General features: G+C 36.0%; 1 protein-coding gene across 5 annotated transcripts in view; it reads right to left on the bottom strand.

Moving 5' to 3' along the window:
• The window catches only part of Relch (RAB11 binding and LisH domain, coiled-coil and HEAT repeat containing), a 95,405-nt gene that overhangs the window by 12,300 nt on the left and 59,389 nt on the right, over window positions 1-23,716 (bottom strand). Inside the window, exons 16-25 of one of the 5 annotated variants that reach the window (XM_059280082.1) lie at window positions 22,770-22,917; window positions 18,651-18,807; window positions 17,962-18,085; window positions 16,236-16,284; window positions 14,363-14,442; window positions 11,013-11,119; window positions 9,392-9,491; window positions 4,126-4,208; window positions 3,862-3,925; window positions 1,844-1,982 (exon numbers count right to left, since the gene is read on the bottom strand). In XM_059280082.1, the coding sequence (XP_059136065.1) occupies window positions 1,844-1,982; window positions 3,862-3,925; window positions 4,126-4,208; window positions 9,392-9,491; window positions 11,013-11,119; window positions 14,363-14,442; window positions 16,236-16,284; window positions 17,962-18,085; window positions 18,651-18,807; window positions 22,770-22,917 (1,051 nt within the window). The other 4 variants (XM_059280083.1, XM_059280080.1, XM_059280085.1 and 1 more) reach the window with 4 other exon arrangements.

Below are 23,716 nucleotides of genomic sequence, written 5' to 3'. Positions count from 1 at the left end.
TCCACCACATATATATATATATATGCAGGCCACACACACACACACCAAAACAAGTTTTAAAACAGATGCAAGACCAAAAGGTCTAATGAAAAATTGGGAAATAATAAGGGCTAATGGAAGAACTAATGTTAGTTAAGGAACAGAGTGATAAATAATCTAATTATTCCAACTTCTCCACTCTTTTTCTAAACGCTCAAAGAGAATTATCTATAAAGATGGATAGTTAAGAATACTGCATTCTTTCTGATATGGGCTTGATTTCACCATAAGTCCTATTTATAGATTTGACATTAAAATTTTCAAGATAAAGCCCCTTGAGCAGGAAAATAGTTCAAAGTAGGGAGATCAAAAAACTTTTTTCCCCTAAAAATATTTTCAGAAGACATCAGAGACAATGGTTAACTGGGTCTACACCTCTAACTGTTCTTTTTGGGACTACTGGGAGAAAACAAAATCCTGTTCTCTTCTATTACACAATTCTTACGTACTTAAAAGGTAGGTATCAATTGCATCAATAAAACTATCCACAGGAGGTCTATTTCTTAAAGTTCTTAAAAATTCTAAAAACAGACACTGAAATACAGATAATGCCTGCTCTGAGAAATAACCGTGGCCTAGAATTCCTGAGGACAAAGCCTCCATGGACCCATGAAACTAACTGGCTCCATTTCATACTCATGGCAATCCAGACAGTTTCTTCCTCCAAAGCTCCCTTGTGAGTATAAGCATAAGTGAGTATAAGCAAATAGCTTATATAATGATCTACTGGGGACTGAACTCAACAAGATGGCATAAGCCAAAGACCCATTATTACTTACCATATCCCTTAATCCAGGAGCCAGGAGTTACTTTCTCTCCCTCAAAGAAACTATTGTCTCAATGATATCAACTCATCTTCAGAGCTCTGACTAGGATCACATGTAAATGTGGTGTTGTAAAACTAGGACTGCCCATGCTGGTAAGTAAATCAGCAACCTTTTTCTGTGGCTGGGTAACTGATTATGAGAAGGGACTCTCCTGACACTGCTGCTGCCCTCAACAAGCCTTTTGGACACTATAGGCCAAAAAACGACTTACTATTTTTTGTTGATCATTCTGATCTTAAAACTGTTTAAAAAAAAATCAGTCTGGCTGTATAATAAACAGTCTATTAGAGCACACAATTTTTCAGTAGAAACCAAACTGACTTGAGTGGCTAACCTATGACCTTCTAGAAAGCATGTCAAATTGCTAACACTAAGAGGACAGTAAGTATTACAGTGATAATAAATATGCTTTGGGAGTAATGATTTGATGCCACCCACGAAACTGCTATAAATGTTGAGGCCACCGTAAGGAAGAGAATGTAGAAACTAGAGAAAATGAGTTAGTAGATCACTATACAGATCAAAACACTGAAAATTCAAACCAAGTAGTGCTGATAGCACTGATAGTATGCCAAGTAGGATAACTGTGAACTTCCCATAAGAACATGACTAGAAGCACAAAAACATCCTTAAAATGTTGATTAAAAAAATCTCTTAAAACCAGATAGTGGTGGCACATGCCTTTAATCCCAGCACTTGGGAGGCAGGGTGGATCTATGTGACTTCAAGGCCAGGCTGGTCTACAAAGTAAGTTCCAGGACAGCCAGGGCTACACAGAGAAACTCTGTCTCAAAAGTCAAGTAACTATAGGTGGGGAGCTACTCTTCCTGTTTTATTATAACTGGTGTTTAGGAACACAACAGGGATCAATTCCAGGGGAGCTTTTAGAACGTGAGAAATGAAGAGCAGCAAGGCTTTATGCCCAGACAAGCCCCTAGTGATGGAACAAAGCAGGAACAGGTAGAAAGAGGACTTACATTCATCTCGGAACCGGGGTTCTGCATTAGGCCCAACTCTGCCAAATGTTCTGATGACCTCTGTATGCAAAGAATGCTGGTCTTGGTACTGAGGGTCTTCCAGGAAAGAAGCCAACTGCATCTTCACTCTTTCTAGCAACTTAAAATCAGATATAGATTATTAAAAATGGAGTAGTGATGTTAGGGTGAACAGTAAGCATATTAAAAATGGCCTATGGCAGTGGATTCATGCTGTAAAGCCATGATAGTGAAGTCTTCTTACTCAGAAAAGAGCTCACTTTCTGTTTGTGCAGTTAATTCTTAATTTAGATTAACAATACAAAAAAAACTCATAAAAATTAAAAAACAAACAACAAACAAAAAATACCCCCCCCCCCCAAAAACCAACCCAAACCATGTAAGGAAAATTTGGTAAGATTCTGATTTTGTATGTAAATTATAATTCTCAAATCATAGTGTAAGTACCCAGTTATTCACCTCCTGAAAGCAGTGAGTCATAAATGACTTACACTTTACTCACATTTCCCTAAAAGACATTTTATTTTAGGATTTAAGACCATGTTGAAATTCTGCCAAGACTGCAAGCGTTGCAGAAAGATGTGTTCTTTTTCTGTTGCCTTGTCAGTGAAATATACAGCAAAAAAGGGGAAAATATTCTTTCTATAACTACAAATTTAATTTTTATTATAAGAATTATAAGAACCTTATGACAATAAAATTTCATTGAATTTCTTACTTTGGTGGGCAATTATGTCCATTAATCATTTATTTTCTAATCCACAAGATTTTTTTTCATTTGTATTAAATATATGTCCAACATGACAAAAAGAAAAAAACTCTGACACTCGTCCTGGTACATGTCTTTTAAAGGATTTTTATTTTATGTGTATGAGTGTTTTGTATGTATGTATGTATGCATGTATGTACACCATGTGTGCACCTGGTGCCTGGAGAGGCCAGAAGAGAGCATCTTATTCCTTGAAACTGGAGTTATGGATGGTTGTGAGTCTCCATGTGGGTGCTGGGAACCAAACTCAGGTCCTTTGCTAGAGCACCAATTGCTCTTAACTTCTGAGATATCTCTTTAGTACCTTGAGAAGTGTGTTATATTTAATGTTGTAGTTAGACATATAACATAAAACCTTGAAATAAAACCAGTTTCAGAATCAAAATAATCTTTATGGAGTAAAAGCTTGCTAAAAATTGGAAGCAGGCAAGGCAGGGTTTACTGCGGTACAAGCTGCAAGAGCTACATAACCTATTAGAGGATTCTACAGTGTGGCATCAATGGCAGTTGTCAGGATACTGGTACCCCTTCTACTTCATTTGTCAAAGTGAGATAGCTTTGTTTTCACAATGTTTTGTGACAAAATACATCTTTAAACTAGCAATCAAAAATATATGCAGGGCATGGTGGTGCACACCTTTAATTCCAGCACTTGGGAGGCAGAAGCAGGCAGATCTCTGTGGGTGCAAGGCCAGCCTAGTCTATATAGGGAGTACCAGACCAGCCAAGGGTACTCAGTGAGAATGCATTAAAAAAAATTGTATGTAGATTGGCTTATATGCAGCTAGGTTATAGTCAACTTCTTCCTTCCTTCCTTCCTTCCTTCCTTCCTTCCTTCCTTCCTTCCTTCCTTCCTTTTTTGTTTTTTTGAGACAGAGTTTCTCTGTGTAACAGCCCTAGCTGTCCTGGAACTAGCTCTGTAGACCAGGCTGGCTTTGAACTCACAGAGATCTGCCTGCCTCTGCCTCTCGAGTGCTGGGATTAAAGGAGTGCGCTACCACCACCTGGCTAGAGTCAATTTTTAAATTGAGAAGACTAATACATAAATGGAACAGTTTCTTAGACTAAACAATTAGTTTAGGTTATGGTACTTTTAGATCTTCCTTTGATCAGTAATTAATTAAAAAATGTCATAAAAGTTACAATGCTCTCTGACCCCCACTTCAGGTATGCTAACAGAACTGTGTCATCACCACCAGCACAGAAGTAATAAACAAATATCCATTCCTACCTCTCTCTGAATAACTGTTTCCATAATAGTGCCAAACGCTGGGATTGTAGCAATCCTAACAGAGCTGTTAGAAATCAAAAAGGAAGGAGATTGAGACTTCCCTGAGAGACAACAGGATCATCATTAACATATGTATCAAAATAAGCACAAGGTAGAAATCCCGCATTAGTCTCTAGCAATGACAGTTAAACTTTAAAGAGCAGACCAAGAAGAATGCTCAATAAGACAGGCAGGATAACTCAGGGTCACAGTCTGTGAACTCACAATTCAGGATCACCGGACAAGGTAACAAGGGCCGGAGCAACCCGCTTGTCAACTAATGCTTCACTCATGCCTCGAAGAGTCAGCTGTAAACCAGTCAACATGCAATAAAAAATGGTTTGGTAAACTGGAATGAGAACTGGGTTAGCTGTGACTGAGGATGGGCAGGCAGACTCACTGGCCTTTCTTGCTTTAGTCATCCACATGAGACATTAAAATGTTAAGCCTTTGGTTCATGCCACTACACTCACTGGCAACAACCTGTTAGTGAGATTAGCAGAGCATCCTTTCTTGGCTCGGAAGAAATAGTCCATCAGCTTGTTTTGGTTTTGAACGTGTTTACTGATTATTAATGCTAATACTTTTTACTCTACTATTTGGTCTCCAAATTAGACTTATTTTGAGGTTGACTTAAAAAACAACCCCAACAATGTACTAATAGCAACATGATAAAGTTTCAAATCAAAAAAGCATATAACCCAATATTACTATTTTCAAGTGATTCTTCAGTGACTGTTAACAGCTTGATGGTTATTTCTCAACAGGCACATTTAGAAAGGAATGCTGGACATAGAAGGCAGGGACAACACTTACATTTCAGGGTCACTGGAGAGAGTAATGAGAGCAGGAACAACCCTCTGAGCTACCAGAGTCTCATTCACCCCCTTCACCAACAGCTGGTTGGTCAGCACAGGGGGTATTCACAGGTGGTGCATGGAAAGCAAACAGTGTGCCACGGGAAGAAGAAAGGAACAACCAAGAGAAAGAGAGAAAACACAAAAGCAAAACCAAAATTAGAAGCTAAGCAAATACTGCTACTAGAGTGCTTACCAAGGCAGAGAAGGCTTAGGAGGAAAGAAAGCTTACATTGCCTAGCAGTCCACAAAAAGGCTTGTCACCAATTGGATGGCAGTTTGTCCTTTAGGTCAAAGACCACATTCAATTCCTATCTTCAATTAAAATGTAATGGAAAGGAAAAATTTACTTTTTTTCTTTTTGCTTTTATTGAGACAGGGTCTCAATCTGTAGTTCTGGCTGGTACTAACTCACTATGTAGATTATACTGGCTTCAAACTCACAGAGATCCACACGCCTCTACCTCCCTTATGCTGGGATTAAAGGTATGCACCAGTACAGCTCTTAAAAAAAGAAAAAAAATCTAAAAAAGAGACACATATTGTATTAACAATATAACTAGTTCCAATTCTTAAAAGTCATAGACATAGACTGGGTATGATTTTATTATGATCACCAAAGTACAAATAGGCCTTTTAAAAAGCAAACTTGAATGGCTTGTAGCCATCACAAAACTGCTTCTGACTATTCTACAGTGAGGACATGAAAGTCCACATAGTAAAACTCCCAACCTTTTCTCACACAGCCTTATCATCTAAGGAACACATATACTGCAGCATAATATTTTGGAATGTTAGACCTGGAAACTAGCTCTGGGTTCAAATTCCAGCTCTCACCCACTATTAGCCATGTAGCCTTAGATGAATTACAGAATAAACTAGTTTGCTCATCTGAAAATGCTGAATTTCTCACCTAACTCAGAGAATGAGTGTACTATTAATTGGCAAGCAAGAGAAATACTGCACATGACAAAGAATATGCATACAAGAGATGAGTTTAGTTGTGACTACTCAATAATTTTATAAAAAGAAATCATTTAATTAAAGTTTGTTAGTTTACCTCTGAACATTGTCTTTGCTGTCTAATTTTCTAAAGCTTACATATAATATGACCAGAACCAATCTGTTTCTTTAACAGTCATTAAAATACTTTGGTTAGCAACCAATGATAATTTTGTAAAACAAGAGGTTAATAGTATATATTTTGTTTTTGTAAAGAATACCACCCCACCCCCAGCTTCAGAATGTAAGCATACATTACTACTAAATCCTTATCAATCTATTTATTAGTAGTTCTCTCTTCAGAGTTCCCCCGCCGGGCGGTGGTGGCGCACGCCTTTAATCCCAGCACTCGGGAGGCAGAGCCAGGCGGATCTCTGTGAGTTCGAGGCCAGCCTGGGCTACCAAGTGAGTTCCAGGAGAGGCGCAAAGCTACACAGAGAAACCCTGTCTCGAAAAAACAAAAACAAAAACAAAAACAGAGTTCCCATGGACTTTCTATATCAAAATCACCACTGTGCATGCATTGACACTCTTCTTATAAAATATGAGAAGCTTAGCTGACGTTATGTGAAGATATTTATTTTTGCAATAATTTGTTACCATTTATCAACATATTCATTTCAGAATTGATTTTGGCATTCTGAGACAATTTATTAAATGTCTACATAAGTAGGCAGGAGAAAAATGACAAAAGACATCTTATTATTATATTCATGTTACTATATTCAGGTAGGAAGAAATAGGACAAGGAGTTCAAATTCTTTGTATCATAAGATGGCTTAAGTTTGAACCTAACTTGATGTCTGCTATCTTGTGTCTATTCAAAGTGAGTGATTTAGAGGACAAGTTAATCACTCACTGCTCTGGGATCCTTAGGGTAATTAAAAAAAAATCTAAAAAATTAGTCAATAATTTTAAGAGTTATTGATTAATAGACATTTTACATACTGTATCCTTTGATTTTTATGTCTGGTGAGGCAAATACAAACATTATAAAAATTTTAGCAGATAAAGAAATTGAGACTTGTAGAAAAGAAGTGAATTTGTCCAGGGTTTTTGAGTTGAAAGTAGAACCAGACAATGGACTGACTCTTATCTGCCTTAATTGATGCCTGTGTTTTCTTTGAGTTATGGTCCAATGGTACAGTTCAATTACCCCATGATTAACGTACTAGTTATGTGAAGTTCTAGAAATATGAAAGTCACTAAGCTCCGCCTATAAAAGACTTTCATTCATTATCTACTTCAAAAGGTAAGACACAGTCTGTTGTTTAATACCAGCGACAATATAAACCCATTGAGCTTCTCCTTGTCCTGCTATCTAAAAATGAAGCTACATTTGTGTGAAATTCCAGAAAATATTTCAAATTAAGTTCCTACTATATCAATTTCTCACTTCAATCATTTTATTCTGCTGTTTTACTTTTGAGATAAGCTCTCAGGTACTCCTGGCAGGCCTTGAACTCACTATGCATTGGAGGATACTTTTGATCCACCTGTCCGACTTCTGCCCCCCCCCCCCCCCAATCTTATGTGGTCCTGGGAAAGAACACAGAACCCTAGGCATGCTAGGCAAGCACTCTAGTAACTGAGTCATACCTTCATCACAGCCCCTAATACTACTTTTATAAAAGAAAAAGTTATTTTAAATGCCCTTGTTTTTATTTGTAATTTACTCATTTTGAGGGAAGCAGGCATTATTCTAAATTACAAAACATTAATATAAAAGAAATCTCATGAATCAAACATAATTTTTGGTAGATTATTTTCCTCAAATAAGGATCACTGACAGTAAAATTATACCCTAAATAACAGAAAATATAGTCCAATGCTAATCCATCTGTCCACCTAGTACTCCTTAAATTTATAATTAACTCGAAAAAAATCTTCTAAATCACTGTCGAACTAGACTCAGAAGTTCATAGTCAACTGAAAGGACATTGATGACTGTGTAGGCACAGGTACAGTGTTCAAATAAGCACCGACAGCTAGCACAGAAACCAAGTCACATACAGAAACAAAGCAGACGCACAAACAAAACCAAATGTGAAAAGGGGGCAGGCTGCGTTTTATCTGAAATGTTTCCATTCACACAGTGTATACACACACACACACACACACACACACACACACACACACACACACATAAAATTGTAGAAAATTATGGAAAGTGAGTATTTTAAATATATGAAGTATTCTATTCTTCCAATTGTAATTTATCTTAAATTGTAGAGAAATTCTTAAATTCAGGAAGACTGAATTAATTCTTCTCAAAAATATTTGAAGTTCTACCCCCCAGCCAAGAAGATGTTTGCAGCTGATACCTGGCTGGGAGAGAAAAAATCAGTTTTCTCCAATGGAGTGTCAGTATATCAACCATGAGCAGGCCTCATGCCCAGGAGTAATTGGTCAACACAAAACAGACTCTTGTGCTGCTTTTTGAGCACTTTTGGCTTTGTTCTGTTTTGTTTTGGTATTTTTCTCATCTTATTGATTTTCTTTCCTTTTTTTTTAAAGCTTGTTTTAAATTTTCATTTTTGCTGGCTTTTTAAAAAAATTCTTTTTGAGAGAGACAGAAAGAACATGAAGTTGGTCAGGAAGGAGGTAAGGAGGATCTGGAAGGAGCTGGGGAAGAGGAAAGAATATTACTCAAGTATATTGTGTGAAAAATAACTTTTAAAAATTAAAATAAAAAAAGGAATCCCAGGCGTGAAGGGACAATTTTAGATAAATATATGTTCTGTACGCAGTTTTATTATTTTGTGAAGTAACAGCACAAATTAGAAAAACAGTGACATGACAACTAACATTTATTACAGCTCATATGTTCAACACCATGTTCAGGGCTTTACAGAACTAACTCACTGAATATTAACAAATTCATTCAACTAGAACTCTTTTTTTTTTTTTTAAATCATTATCTTCATTTTGTAGATGAGGAAACTAATGTACAGACAACTTCAAATCTGTCCAAGTAATTAACAAAGTTGGTGGAAGAGATGGAAACTTGAACCCAGGCAGCTTGACTCTATGGTAAGACTCAACAGCTTCAACACTACACCAATTGAGGACTTCAAGTTCTAAAAATAAGTACATATGACTACATGCTTGCTACCTGATGGGTAAACTTTCAGGTACTTTCAGTTATTATTTGGGAAGATAGCAAGTTAATAAAATCTAGGTACATTATAGAACTATTTTCTGCCTTGTAAACCTATAGGCAGTTAATGACTAGGGGTCCTATTCCAGATATGATATGTGAAGGAATATAATTGCAAATAACTGTATTTTTATACTATTAAAGAGTACTACAACTTAAGCAACATCCTACGCTGTTTTAGCTTGAGCAGTCATTTACCTCGGTAAATAGGAAAGGACAACCAGAAAGATTAAATAGGACGGAATTTAAATAAGGTCTAAAAGAGAAATGAAACTGAAAATAACATTTAAAGAACCAATACGGCTAGAAAACATTCTTCAATTTGCCAAAGCTAAAGTTCTGCCCCATCACACAGTACACAACTAGACAGCATTCAATGTCATAAATGAATAAATATATATATGCACACATATACATGACATTTAAAACTGGAAATCACCAGTAGAACTAAGAGAAGTGAATGGTAACATACCTCAAACATCCTAGCAGCAGTACACCTGACAAGTGCGGAAGTATGGACAACACCATACCACAAAACAGTCAGCAACAGCTCATGATAGGCAGGATTTGCACTGCAGAAAAAGTGACAATGTTAAGATGAAAGCCACATGCTTAACTGTTGCATTGAAAATCACTATGTTTGTAGACATTTATTACATATACACATATTAATGATAAAACACTGGCAGGACATATAAATGAAACATAAGTTTATTATATCACAGCTAAGATCCCACAGAAGTCACTTTATATAAGTGTAAGCCATATTCAGAATTATACTCCTCCAAGCATCTGTAATTGTGACAGAAATTCTCAACTATTTAATAGCACGGAAACTAAAATCACAAATAAAAAGAGGAATAGTGGCACATCCCTATACACAGAACACAGGATGTGAAAGTCAAAGGACTGCCAACTGCAGGCCAGTCTGCACAATGTTGCTCAGGTCTATAGAAACTGGGTAAGCAGTAAGCCTGTTTTGTCATGTGGTTGTAGAGTGAAGCTAATCTTAACGGAAGATGTGATTAATAAATGTGTCTCCTAGTGAGTGGCTCTGGCCTGTATCTCAGCTGCTCAGGAGGATAGGTAGGAGAATTACCAGTTCAAGGGCAGCCTGAGCTATAGAATGAGCTCAAGACCTGCTGTGGTAACAAAGTGAGACTCTGTTTTAACAAACGAAAAAAAAAAAAAAATAAAATTTAGAGAGGTTGGGGTTACAGCTCAGTGGGAGAGCATTTGTCTGGCACATATAAGAACCCAGATTTAATTTCTAGTGCTGCAAAGGGAGTGACTGAGATACATGCACTTCAGTAACCATAAATTGTGATTAAAGCAGGATAAGCATGTCACAGAGAACTGAATAAGGAGTCCATGATACTAGCTTTCAATCACGGTTCCTTTTCACTTCTGGGAAACTATTTCTTAAAATCTGCATTGATTGTATTTTTCTACTAGCTTCAAAGAAAGCATTAGTGCGTACTCTTTCTCATTAAAAGAATCACATTAACTACAAAATAGTTAAGAATACTCAAACAAGCAAAACCAAAACCAACTCAAAATGTAAAATCTTAACTCTTTTTTTTTTGGTTTTTCGAGACAGGGTTTCTCTGTGTAGCTTTGCGCCTTTCCTGGAACTCACTTGGTAGTCCAGGCTGGCCTCGAACTCACAGAGATCCGCCTGGCTCTGCCTCCCGAGTGCTGGGATTAAAGGCGTGCGCCACCACCGCCCGGCAAAATCTTAACTCTTGAAACAATTATTGTATTTAAATTTAAAGGTTTAAAATATCATTCATTTAATAAATCCATCTGGAACACTACATACACCTTAAAAAAATCCATGTACCTCACGGTACTTTCTTCTCTAGCTGTTGAAGCATGTGCTAGCCCTTTCCTCCCCTTATGGAAACCCTGCCCTGCTTCAGTTTGGATGGGTGCTCCTTTCATCTGCTTTTAACTCCTAGAGTGGGACTTCCCACGGCCATCATTCTGGAGCTTCCCATCATTGTTTGGTCTTAGTTTCCAGAATCATACGTTTTTTTCTTTGATATGTCTTTACAACAACAAAAAAACCTGTAAGCTATTTTGTTTTTTACCCAAGTTCCACAAAGGAAGCCTTCAGGCTGTCAAGAGGAGCATGAGACAGTGAAAGCAGCGTCATTACGTCTTCTAAGAAGCCAACTAGCAGCTTTCGATCCTCTTCCTACAGAGGAAAAATATTGATAATGAATTCCCAAACAATTAAGTAGAACTAAATGCCATTATTACCTATCTTTACTTACAAAGTATTACCACAGGAGGGGAACAGATCCCAACTCAAAAACTATTTTAGTTGAAGATATTATTTATTAAACATATCCATGATCACAATACTATGAGGTCAAAGACTATATCATTATTTGATTTAGATCTTGCTGTCTAATATAGTAGCCACTAGTCACATGATCATTTATTTTCAAATTTAAATGAAAAAATTATTAGCATAGAAAATTCAGTATTTTAGTCATACTAACTATAAACTAAAGATTTAACCGCTTTAAACGCTGGGGACAATTAGTATCCTCAGTATTAGATGACTCTGATATATAAATTATTCACACTACTACAAAAGTTTCATTAGTTGGTCCTGATTTAAGGTATAATATTTTACAAAGATGACATTATCAGTCTTAGTTTCCATGAATGGTGGCTATACACAGTGAAAAACAGACCACCCAAACAGTTATCTTTCTAATAACAAAAGGTTGAGTTCTAAGAATTATATTTGTAATATTCAGTGGTAAAACCTCTAGTTGCTGAAACAGAGCAGTGTTCTGAAAACAGTTCTAGTTTGTGTTTAAGGATAAATTACTAATGTTTTTAAGCCTTATTCAAGGAATCATTACTAATTTCATAATTTTTATTAAGAAATAGACAAACCTGTTAGATTAGTGCTAAAAATTTTGCATGTTTAACTAATCTGAGTGCATAAGGGAAAGAAATCTGGTATTTTCCCAGGAATTAAACATATAAGTTAAGGTCAAATTGTCAAAAAGGATAAAAGTCAAGGACAAATAGCTTCTGGACACACTCAAAGGTCCAGAAGGCAGACTGGATTATGTCAGACCAAGGAGAGAAGGGAACTTTATCCCCTACTACCTTTTTTTTTTTTTTTTTTTAAAGTTATCCACTGTGCTGGTTAGTTTTTTGTTTGTTTTTGTCTCCTTGACACAAGCTAGAGTCATCTGGGAAGAGGGAACCTCAGTTGATAAAACTATCTCTACCACATTTCTTAATTAATGATTCAAGAGAAGGGTCCAGTCCAGGGTGCGCAGGGCCATCCCTAGGCAGGTGGTCCTGGGTTGCATAAGGCTGAGCAGGCCATGGAGAGCAAGCCTGTAAGCAGTATTCCTCTATGGTCTCTGCTTCAGTTCCTGTCTTGGTTTCCCTCAAAGACGGACTGTGACTGGAGCATGTAAACCAGACAAACCCTTCCCTCCCCACGCTACTTTTGGTCATGGCCTTTATCACAACAAAAGAAAGTAACTAAGAGAAACTAACCAGGATAGCTACTAAAGTTAAACAGTACATATAACTGGAAAACAAATTGCAAGTCTAAAAGAATTCAGTGAAATAAGAGCTAAAAATAGATTTCCAAATGAGCAGGGACTCTTTTGAACTTTTAAAGTTAACTCTAATTATTTCCCATTTTAAATATCAAATCAAGTAAAATTGCTTTATATATGTAGGTCACAAAGTGTGTGTGTTTGTGTGTGTGTGTGTGTGTGTGTGTGTGTGTGTGTGTGTGTGTGTGTGTGTGATGCTGGTGATCAAACGGAGGGGCAAGTGCTGAGGGGAAAGTACATGGTGGGCAAGTGCTTTAGCCTAGGCCTTGAGATAGTCTTTGTTTCCTAATAAAACTATAGGCTGTGGCTTATCCTAACACAAATAGTACTTAGCAAGGAGAACCATTAACTGCTGGTCTGTACTTTCTGAAATGAGCAATCTGGGCAATCTCTGATTACTGCCTCAATTTATTAAATGTTCTGTGATGGAAAAGCTCTTATCAATTTAGAAATAAAGATATATTTGGATTTCAGAGTCATTCCAGAGATAAGTCTTTATTCATAACATCATAAGTCTGTTTTGAGGTCCTATTATATGCCATATCTTGTATCTGGTAATTTATCATGCTTTAAAATGATAGTTAAGCAAACCTCTATCAAAACTGTGAAGTTAAAAAGAGAGAAAAGATTGATATCAGATTTGATACCATGCTGATGCAACTTCCAAATCAAATGGAGAATAGTATCACACTACTGTTTATAGTAATATTTGGACTTAACATAATTCATCTCTAACTTAAGACTACTAGAGACTGTCAATGCTATATGTCTGAAAATATCCCACATTGAAACTGAATGTCTGTGTTATGACATCACAGAAATTCACTTAGAAAAGCTTTAAGGAATATTGTGCTACTTTTAACAGAAACAGAACTCAGACAGCTAGTATTCAGGGTACAGCAGTTTTAATGCTGTGACACCACTTGAATGTGCTTAGAAGAAAGATGCAATAAATATCAAGTGATGCTCTTAGAATTCAAGGGTCAAAGAAACTAAAAATCCATGGATGAAAACTCAGAAAATCATCAGTAAAAGCATGCTTCTTCCTTCATATGCTCCACTTTCTAATGTGCCTTAATGTGGATCATGCTATTTATTTAAAGTACAGTGAGAAGAATGTGGCTGTCTGTTGCTAATGACCACACACCTCCTGACATCTATCCTAGTTTAATTCACTTTTCCTGAGTCTGTGCTGGACTTATGCCTTATTTACACTACAGCAGAAATAATATTGTACTGATTCTGGGACTAACTCTTACTCTAGTACACTCTGCTTTCATATTCATTGGCGCTTTGAATCATCAGGTCAGATGATGGGAGATGGACAGAGGTCCTGTCACAGGGGTGGTAGAGCTCAGTCACTCTTGTCAAAGCTCCACCAACATAATAGCTTATGCAATATGAGTGACCACAGCAAGACCAGCTAGATGAGCTGTGTCCAGATTGCAGAATCGTAAGCAAATAAAATGGTTTATAACTATGTCTTGGGATAGTTTAATATATAGCAATAATTAAGAAAACAAAGTATTACCAAAGGGCACTTTGGTAAAAACAATATAGTTTCTACCGCATTTTTAATTTTTCTATTGCATTTATCCAATACATGGAAAACGTCATGAAACACAAAGAAATTCTGCTAAGTAAATGTAATCTAATGTTAAATTAAATTTATTTGTTAAATTGGTACTTTACTTGGAGATTTATTCAAATATGCTCCTCATTTGAAAAATGAGTAAAACTTTTCTTTTTGCTTTTCTTTTGGGTCTGACCCCAGCAAACAAACATCAAGTATTTTCTAAGGAGAAGGTACCTTTCCTGGAGAGGAAGACTTGCTCTCTTACCTGAATGTAACACGTGAGGACTCCTGTGGCATAAATGGGGACTGTAGCTTTAGTGAGGACCCCATTTCCTGATGAGGAATCTAAAATTATTAAAATATTTTTAAAAGTTCTAGTATACTTTAAGTATAAAGGCAAAAGTGAAAAACAGAATTGCATTTAAAAGTACAACTATTTATGAGATTGTTTTGTGAAGCATTTTGGTGAAGGCACAACTTAATAACAACTTAACAGTTAGTTCTGAAGTGGAATTAGAACACACACTTCTGATAGATGAGAAAGGAATTTAATAATCAAACTGGGATCTTAGACTCCTATTTCTAGAATAAAAAACCCAAAAGCTTTCTTTAAGAGCCTCTGAAGCCAGGTCTTAAGTAGCACGCAGATACACATTCGTTAACCTGCTTTGGCTCAGGGCTTCTACTGTAGGTTTTCATGCAGACAGTGAGTGCCCTGATAATGTTCATGGAGGAGGAGGAATCAGGCTACACAAATGGGAAGAATGGCAAGAGAATCCAACCATGACTGTGTGACCTGTGACTACTGTCTAAGAGTCTTCATCTACAAATACTAAGATAATGTAAGACTTACAAAGAAAAATTCCACAGATGATAATGAGGCAAATTATTTATAGTACCAATAGTTCATTTACTGATCACTACACAGTTTTAAGTGGTTTTTTCTATGTTCTTAAGTGGTGGTTTTTTTTTTTGGTTGTTGTTATTGTACTGACACTTTTATATAGTTAGTTTACATTCAGTGCTGAACACAAAGAAAATGAATTTTTAATACATTTAACAATTAGACATGATTTCAACAACAAAACTGGTTTCACATTAGCTAGCATTTAAAGTTTATTTTGCTGGTAAAAGTAAACTTTTCTTGGGAGGAATATTGATGTTGGCTAATACAACAATAGTAGTAGAGAATTAAATCTGAGGCTGGAACAAGTGGTATTTAGAGATACAACTATAAAAACGGGGCTTAGTAATCATTTCCTTTCTGAACAATTAAATATTCACAGCTAACTACTAATTTTAAAAGCTGTCAGTTCTCAATAACTTAATTTTTTCTCCACTAATTTATCATTAGAATTAGTATATACCTCAAACATAAAAATATCAACAATTAGGCAAAAACCAACTCTTGAAAAAACTATTAAAAGTAACTTTTGTGCTGATGTTTTCAAACTTAATTCATTTATTCATTCTCTAACTATTGCTAAGGACACCAGGAATGTAGTTTTCCAGACACTAAATCACATCTTAATTACCTATGCATTCAAGATCAATCAAGTGGAAGTTGCTATATATTCCATTTAATATTTTCTATTATTTATTCTTAGAAATAAAAAAATAGGGTTACAAGAGATATATATAGTAATTTTCTTAGGCCAGTGAAGCTGGCCTAGAGTGATGCTGTACCTGCTCTGTCTAAGACAGATGGGTGAAAAATGATCAATGCAAGGTCTATTCACACAGGACCTATAGTTTCTTTAAATTTTCTGTTTCATTTAAAAAACTTGCATACCCTTCATTGCTTTCCACTGTTATTTTAATGTTGCTTCTTTTGTAAGCTGAAGTACTTTGAGCATACCATAGCACACTCTAAGGATGAAAGCAGCTGGTTGGAGAAGTTTGACCTTAGGTCAGTCTGGTCACAATTAAGGTAGTTATTTACAATCAGAGTGAGGAAGGATGAATTCACCCCATGGAAGCCAACTGACATGGCTTGTGGGAATACTAAGAACTCCATGACATACACTTTCCTTCTCAATTACTCTTCTTAGTTTATATAATTTTCATATAACAAATATAATATTTTTCATGAATATAAAAGTTCAACTGTTTTTTAAAGTAATAATAGACATACTTACCAATGTTTTCTTCAGAGAGTCTTAAAATCTCCTGGAATTGGGGTTTTACCTAAGCAATGCAAAGAAAAGATCCATGGATTAATCAGTGGTAAAATATATATTAATTATCGATACAACTATTTATTTTGCTTTATAGACTACTGAAATGGTCAGAAACATATTGCGTTTAATTAACAGGCTCAAGATAAAGGAAGAATAAAGGGACTGGAAGCAGGACCTTTAAGGATAAATAAAAATCAAGTCAGGTCAATAAGTATTTTCAGAATAGTCTTTGGTACCTTTCCTTAAAATAATTTCCAAGATGATTTTAAGTACTTAAAATTACTGCTAAAAACTAAATTTAGTTATCAAAAAGTTCACTTGCATATTATTACATGATTAAACACTATATCACCACATATGATCAGAAGTATTGGTTAAAGGATCTGGCTATATTTGAAGGGAATGAGGAAATTCCACTCATTTAGGATTTTCATGGCTAGCATATTCAAAATGTGAAACTCATCACAATCCATTATCAATTCTTTTAAATTTGAACTTCAAATAAGGAATTTTACTTTGGCATCTTAAGTTAGAGCAAATGCTCATTTCAGTTTTTTGTTTTTGTTTTTAAATTGGAATTATCAGAGATTTCAAACCACTGAAGACAACTCTACAGTGTTCAATGCTCAAGTGACTCCTACTTGTTTTTCTAAACAATACCAGCTATTTATTTAGGAACTGTTGAGCAATTCCTGCTGATAATGGTACCAGACTGGTGAAGAGGTAAATAGATTTTGCTTTCTTGTCAGCATCTCAGTCATATTGACTTGCACATTTAATGTAGACCGAGAGGGAGAACATTGTGAAAAGATGAAGCTGTAGAATCACACAACTAAGACTAAATGTCTTCATTTCACAAAACACTAATAACAGGTTACTTATTAAAGGTCACGCACCTTAGCAGCCAACATACTAGAAAGAAAGTCTGAATTTTGTTGAGCTTATTGCAGACTACGTTTCTGCTTCAAATGTTTCAATAACACAGATTTAGTAGGAAGGAGCAGAAGCTTAGGATGTTTACTATCTGAGTATCTTGATGAAAACCTGATCATAGCAGCCACCTTTTAAAATCAGTTCTCTAAGCAACTAGCCAAACAATAAGCTGAAGAAAAATGGATTAACAGAACTGATGAAGAATTGGATGTATGTGTCCTCAAATTTTAACACCTAAAACAATCAGTAGTGTACGCCACCGTGACAGATCACATTGTGGTAGTGACTGAGACACAGATTTGAGTGTTCATGCTGTTTCTGAGACTCGGTATCCTTGGAGCAAATTTTACAGGCTGCTGTGGCTCATCATCTTAGGTTTTTACCAAGTGCTAAGCAGACCAACACTTCCAAAATCTGGAGTATATGGCAAAAACAACAACAACAACAACAAAAAAAAAACCCAAAAAACAAACTTGGTAATTATTCAAAGAATAGGGTTGCTTTCCACAGATGATATGCCTATGGTAAAAGCCTTTGACAGATCTACTGTGGCAGATCTCACAATAAAATCTCAGTACACCATAAGCTGAGACTAAATATACTATTAAATGTAACCAATTAACAGCATTCTAAGACATTAAAGATGCTAGAAGATAAAGGGAGGCTCATGTTATTATTTACTTTAGTAAAGCATTATTATATTACAATTCTGTCTCCTGAATATAAGTAAAGACGGAATACTAATATTTACCTTAGTGTTTGTAAAAATTTTGCCAAATGTCCGGCAAAGGCGCCAGAAAAATCTGGAGAATTCATGGACACAGGCTGTTGAGGTTACATTAATTTTGCCCACTATTTCGATAAGCTGTGGCAACCTGAGCATGAAAGGAGAGAAAAACAGCAGGGGGACAAGTAAATGACTGTCTCTGGGCTACTTCTTGCGATAGTGCAGATCTGAAAACCTTCCTTATGCTCTCTGTAAGCAAAGGATGGGTTTTGGATCCTTTGAAATGGCATTAATGGACTCTACTATATCAACTCTTCAAACATCAGTTATATAAAAGTTTCCTGCATGTGAAGTTAATGGGATTCAAAATCATGGATTTGATACATCACAAACCTTGGTTTAATAAAGCATCCATTCTAGACTCAAAGCTATTAAATTGATGTAGTTTAAAGTCTACTGTAACTACCACTCAAGGCAGTAAATCAGTCCTGACATAATAATGATGAACTTCTTCACAGAATGTTACATACACAGTGGGCATAAAATCGCCTTTCAAGCGCCTTTCAAGTTTTGCTTTTGAAGATGCCAATTTATGTTTCTTAAACAAATTAAATCTATTTTATAAACTTTCCCTCTGTCTCAAGTCTAAATATGAGCAATTTTTCATTGATCTAATTTAGGTATATAAAATGGATGTGGAGGTGGTAACTTACAATTGATTGACAACCCACAGCAAACTCTCCCAGCCTGTTGTGCCCTCATGTTCTAGCTGGTAATCGTAAAGTTGTAGTAGCACTGCCAATTGCTCACGACTTCCAATAATAGTAGAAACATCTTGCAGAGGTGACATAGGCCGGGGGAACCTGGTCACTGTAAATAACAAATAAACACATAGGAAAAAAATAAGTCTGAGCACTCAGTTATTCTGTCCAAAGCCAAATAAGGCTCTGATATTTAATTAACTTGTTATAAACTTTAAATTTCAAACATTTAGGAGATCTGAGACACCCACACTTAATAAATAATTTAATGAATGCTTATTAGTGAAAACTAAACTAATGTAGTTTAAATTAAAATTGGTTTGAAGATAAGACTCCAGAAAAAAGCATGGATTTAGATAAAAATTTAATTTTAATTAAAAAATAACAAAAATATGTAATTCCATTATACTGTTTATGCCAATCAATATAATAAAAGATATCCTTTAGAGACTAAAGTTAAAAGCAGGGAAAATACTGTTTCATAGGAGAGAATAATGATGTAAAATATTCAAGCCTCAGCTGAATAAACTTCTTTAGTAGTTAATGTTTAACATTAAATGCTTTATTTAAAAATTTCAGTCTGTTTAAGTTAATGTAAAGTATTAAAGCCAGTGATCATCAAGCTAAAGCACAATCTATACAGATACTATAACCAAGGTCCCACATTCAAAACTTTAACAAAATCTGAAGGGAAAATGAAAAAAAAAATCACTTTTAAATTGTGTAACTAAAATATAATACATACATGGATATACTAGTATGTTTAAAAAGCTTAATCATATTAATAAAGTCTATAATCCCCATGATTCACAATCAGATTTCTTTCTTTCTTTTTTTTTTTTTTTTTGATTTTTGAGACAGGGTTTCTCTTTGTAGCCCTGGTTGTCCTAGAACTTACATTGTAGACCAGGCTAGCTTTGAACTAACAAAGGTCTGCAGGCCTCTGCCTCTCAAGTGCTGGGATTAAAGGCTTGCATCACTACACCCAGCTCAAATTTCTTTTCTAAATGACATTTTAATTTTGCCCATGTGTGTTTGGGGGGTGGTACACATGTGCTACGATATTCATGGTGGTAAGAGGACAGCTCACAGGAGCAAGTTCTCTTTCCACCATGTGGGTACTAGAGATTCAAAACAGGTTGTTGGGCTTGGTGACATGCACCTTTACCTATGGAGCCATCTTGATAGCCCAGGCTTTCACGGTATTGTGGAATACTTACATGACTATTAAGTGAATAATGTATGACAGTAAGTTCATTAACTGTAGGATATAAATTTCCAGATAGTAGTAATCACACCCAAAAGATAACAGAAGGGTTCAGTATTTGCTGAAAATATATTTAATGATATTATGCTTCAGAACATTTGAAACAGTACCTAACTTAAAACATGTAAACAGAAGACATTATCATACTCCTGTGCTGCAGCAGGCATTCAACAACATATATTAAATGTAGAGAACGGTCATGTCTGCTATCTGAACGCTCCTGTTTGTACCCGAATATGCAGAGTTAGAAACGAGGGTGACCTGGTTATCACTCGCAACTTAGATTTCTGCTTGAATTCTTACTAGCCTTGCTCAGCAACAGAAGATCTGAATGATTAGGGGTATTTGGGTTTAAACTTCTATATCACATCAAAGTATATATGACACAATTTCAACCAGGGTTCTGTCATACTGGGCACAATCTGCTACATATGATGGAATTCTTATATTTCAAAATTATTAATCTATGATTGGAAAACAATAATTACAATTAAAACAGATGGATTGAGACTGACTATATAAGGAATGGGACAAAAGGAATTTTAAAATCAGAGTCCAACAGAAAAAAATGATGGGAAATAGGTTATTATGTGGATAATTAAGCTATAGAGAAGAAATAAGAATGTCTAGGTGGGTGTGGTAGCACGTGCCTTTAATCCCAGCACATGGAAGGCAGAGGCTGGTGGATCTCTGAGTTTGAGTCTAGTCTACAGAGCACGTTTCAGACAGCCAAGGCTACAGAGAGACCTTGTTTCAAAAAACAAAAACAACAACAAAAGAATGTCTCAAGAGCCTCAAAATATTTTTCTACTTAACAATAGTTTTAAAAACCTGAAGTCTATCATACAATATTACATAAAAGTTCCCAGAATAACATTTTAATAAGATGGTAAAACATTAAAAAATAGAATCTTATGAGCAATGAAATGTGCACAGTAATTCTCCAGAATAACAGCTACTAGGAATCGCTGGAGGTTAGTTCTAAAATGTCAGAGAATGCTATCTTGTTCACCAGCACACCTCTAATGCCTGAAACAAAAGTGCCTGCCATAAACTTTGGTTAATGTTTATATACATACATACATATATGTATATATATGCATATATACGTAATAAAATAACTGGCAATAAAAAAAACTTGTGTCATCCTTTCTAATAGACCTATTACCACCACCACCACCACCACCACCACCACCACCACCACCACCACCACCACCACCACCACCAAGCCAAAGAGTTATAGCAACAGCAACTAAAAACAAGACTGTTATTTGGTGTAATGAAGACAATCACAAGAACTAGTAGTTACATTAAGTAAGGAGCATGTTCAGGGTGGCAAAGAAATAAGTGGATGGCAGCAGTTGGCATTCAAGGAGTATTTGTTAAAAACATGAAGAAACAATAATATGTATCATAGGCTGAACTAGTTTCTTCTCTCAAGTCTTCTGTTTGGAAATAAGTGTGTTTAGATAAAGTGAGATCATCTAGAAGGTGGGGTGGGGAGGCTCCTATCTAATATGACTGATGTCCTCACTAGAAAAGTCTACAGAGAGCATACGATGTGAAGGGAACGACAGAGTCAGATGCATCTGCAAGCCAATGAGCACCAAAGAAGGCCCATAAACCACCAGAAGTTAAGGAACGGGACAGCTTCCTCTCAGTTCTCTGAAGGTCCTTCTTCTTGTTACACTTCTGCCCTCTAGCTATGAGATGGCATATTTCTGCTGTTTAAGACAGTTAGCCTGTGGTACTTTGTTAAGACAACTTCAGCAAACTACCACAGCCAATCAGGAAGAGGAAGAGGGATTTAAGATAAGAAGTACTTTAGTGGGTGGTAGAATCAGAGTGACTAGTTATAAGTTCTTACGGAGTCTCATCTTCCAAGTCTTTAGCTTATGAATTTTTTTTTAAATTATCAATACAATAATTCTTTATCAGAAGCCAGAAAGAGACACATATAACTTCACAAACCTGAAAATGCTACAAAGATATTTCATACACAGGCTTTTCCTAGGTGTGCTGTTTAGGAGCAGTATGGCTGTCAACCATCTCTTACACATCAAAGATCATTTATTGTCTACTGGGAGAGGGACTTCATGTATTTTTTTCTTTCTCCCCAACCCCAGTCCTGGGGATTGAACCTAGTACCCCTGCTCATGTGTTAGGTAAGCATTCTGTCAATCAACTGTATTCCCAGCTTGACTTCACGTGTTTCTGAAGATGTCACTTTCTTTCTATGGGGGAGGAGGAGAGAAAAATCTTACCACACACTTGTTTCTTTCTACTACAAACACAGCAGGAAATTATATTTATTATTAAAAACTACAATTATATTTATCTTACTCTATTGAAAACAAAACAGCTAGGGAAGAAAAAAATAAAGAAATGACAAACTTCACACACAATTAACTATTAAGTGAGTCTTTTCAATGATTCAGATCTGAGACAGAAATGTCTATTCCAGCTTCCTTACAGAAACTGCCAGCCTTCGCTAGTGTGAGACCCTGCCTCAACAAAACACAAAACTTCCCATAAAACCAACAAACAAGCAAAACCCACCCACCCACCCAATGGGTAAAAGCAAGGACTATTACAGAATAATCTCACATGGCTTATTCGTAAAAGAGGAAACTATAAAGTTTATCTGAGTCTTTACTAATCTCTGAACACAAGAGTCTCTATACATTATACATACAATACATTTTAGTAACTGTGCTGCCATATAATGGTTAGAATCAAAAAGCCTCTTTGGGAAGCTGAACTAACAATATTCCACAGCTTCCTTCAAGAGCTGAGTCCAGTACCTTCAATCTGGGGCACTTCACCATGCAGCTTGGCTTTGCTGGAGAAAGGTGCATTCTGGAGCACTAACGCAAAGAGAGATGGGATCAAGGACTGCAAGGCAGAGAGATACATGTGGAGCTTGTGTTCGTCCAGCCCGTGCTCTCCTTCCTGAAACATAAGGGAGTGGGAGCTAATCTTAGGCTTTTGAAATCACATTGCAAGTTGGATACATGACAGCTTTCCTTTCTAAGGCAAATAAACATTTAAGGACCTCTATGTTAGACCTGAAACATTGTACTTAGCAGAGATGTCCATCCAAACTGTTGAGAAGCAACAAGGCACTTGTAGACATGCCAGAATCTTTAATATGAAAAATTGGGAACAGCCATTTCCAGTGCTGGAAACAGTTTTTCTGCAGAGTGTTTTATCTTCTGAAATTCTTATATACTAGAGTGAGTCACAGGAGTCACAGTAAGTTTAACACTGCTAATCCTGTAGAATCATTTGCTTTTTCTCTACTTCCTAAATGCTTTAAGGTACCTGGTACCATCTGTATTTGCGAGTAATCGCTTCCACAGAAAGATGACAGAAACGGGATTAATATGGCACCCAGAAGCCAAACGTTATAGTGAAAAAACAACAACAACAAACAAACCAAAAAACCCAAACCAAAATACTAACAACTATAGGAGATAAAAGCAGTTATTGCATTTAGATCTACCTGACATGTCAGTTAATTTTTTTCTTAACAGAAATATTACTAGCTAAGTAGGACACTGGAGACATTTAGAAGCAATGTGGTATTACTTAAACCATAGCAAAGTACACACATAAAAAACAAGGCCTGGTTAATTATCAATCAGAAGGAAAGAATGCAAACACTTCAAAGAGTCTGGAGTCAGGAACCAATCTGTATGATAGCTGGGGACCCTGACAAGTTACTTAAGCACCAAATCCTACTTTCCCT

The sequence above is a fragment of the Peromyscus eremicus genome, chromosome 15 (assembly GCF_949786415.1).
Source record: "Peromyscus eremicus chromosome 15, PerEre_H2_v1, whole genome shotgun sequence".
In the NCBI taxonomy this organism is placed as follows: Eukaryota; Metazoa; Chordata; class Mammalia; order Rodentia; family Cricetidae; genus Peromyscus; species Peromyscus eremicus.
This window is presented reverse-complemented; position numbering and strand designations above follow the sequence as displayed.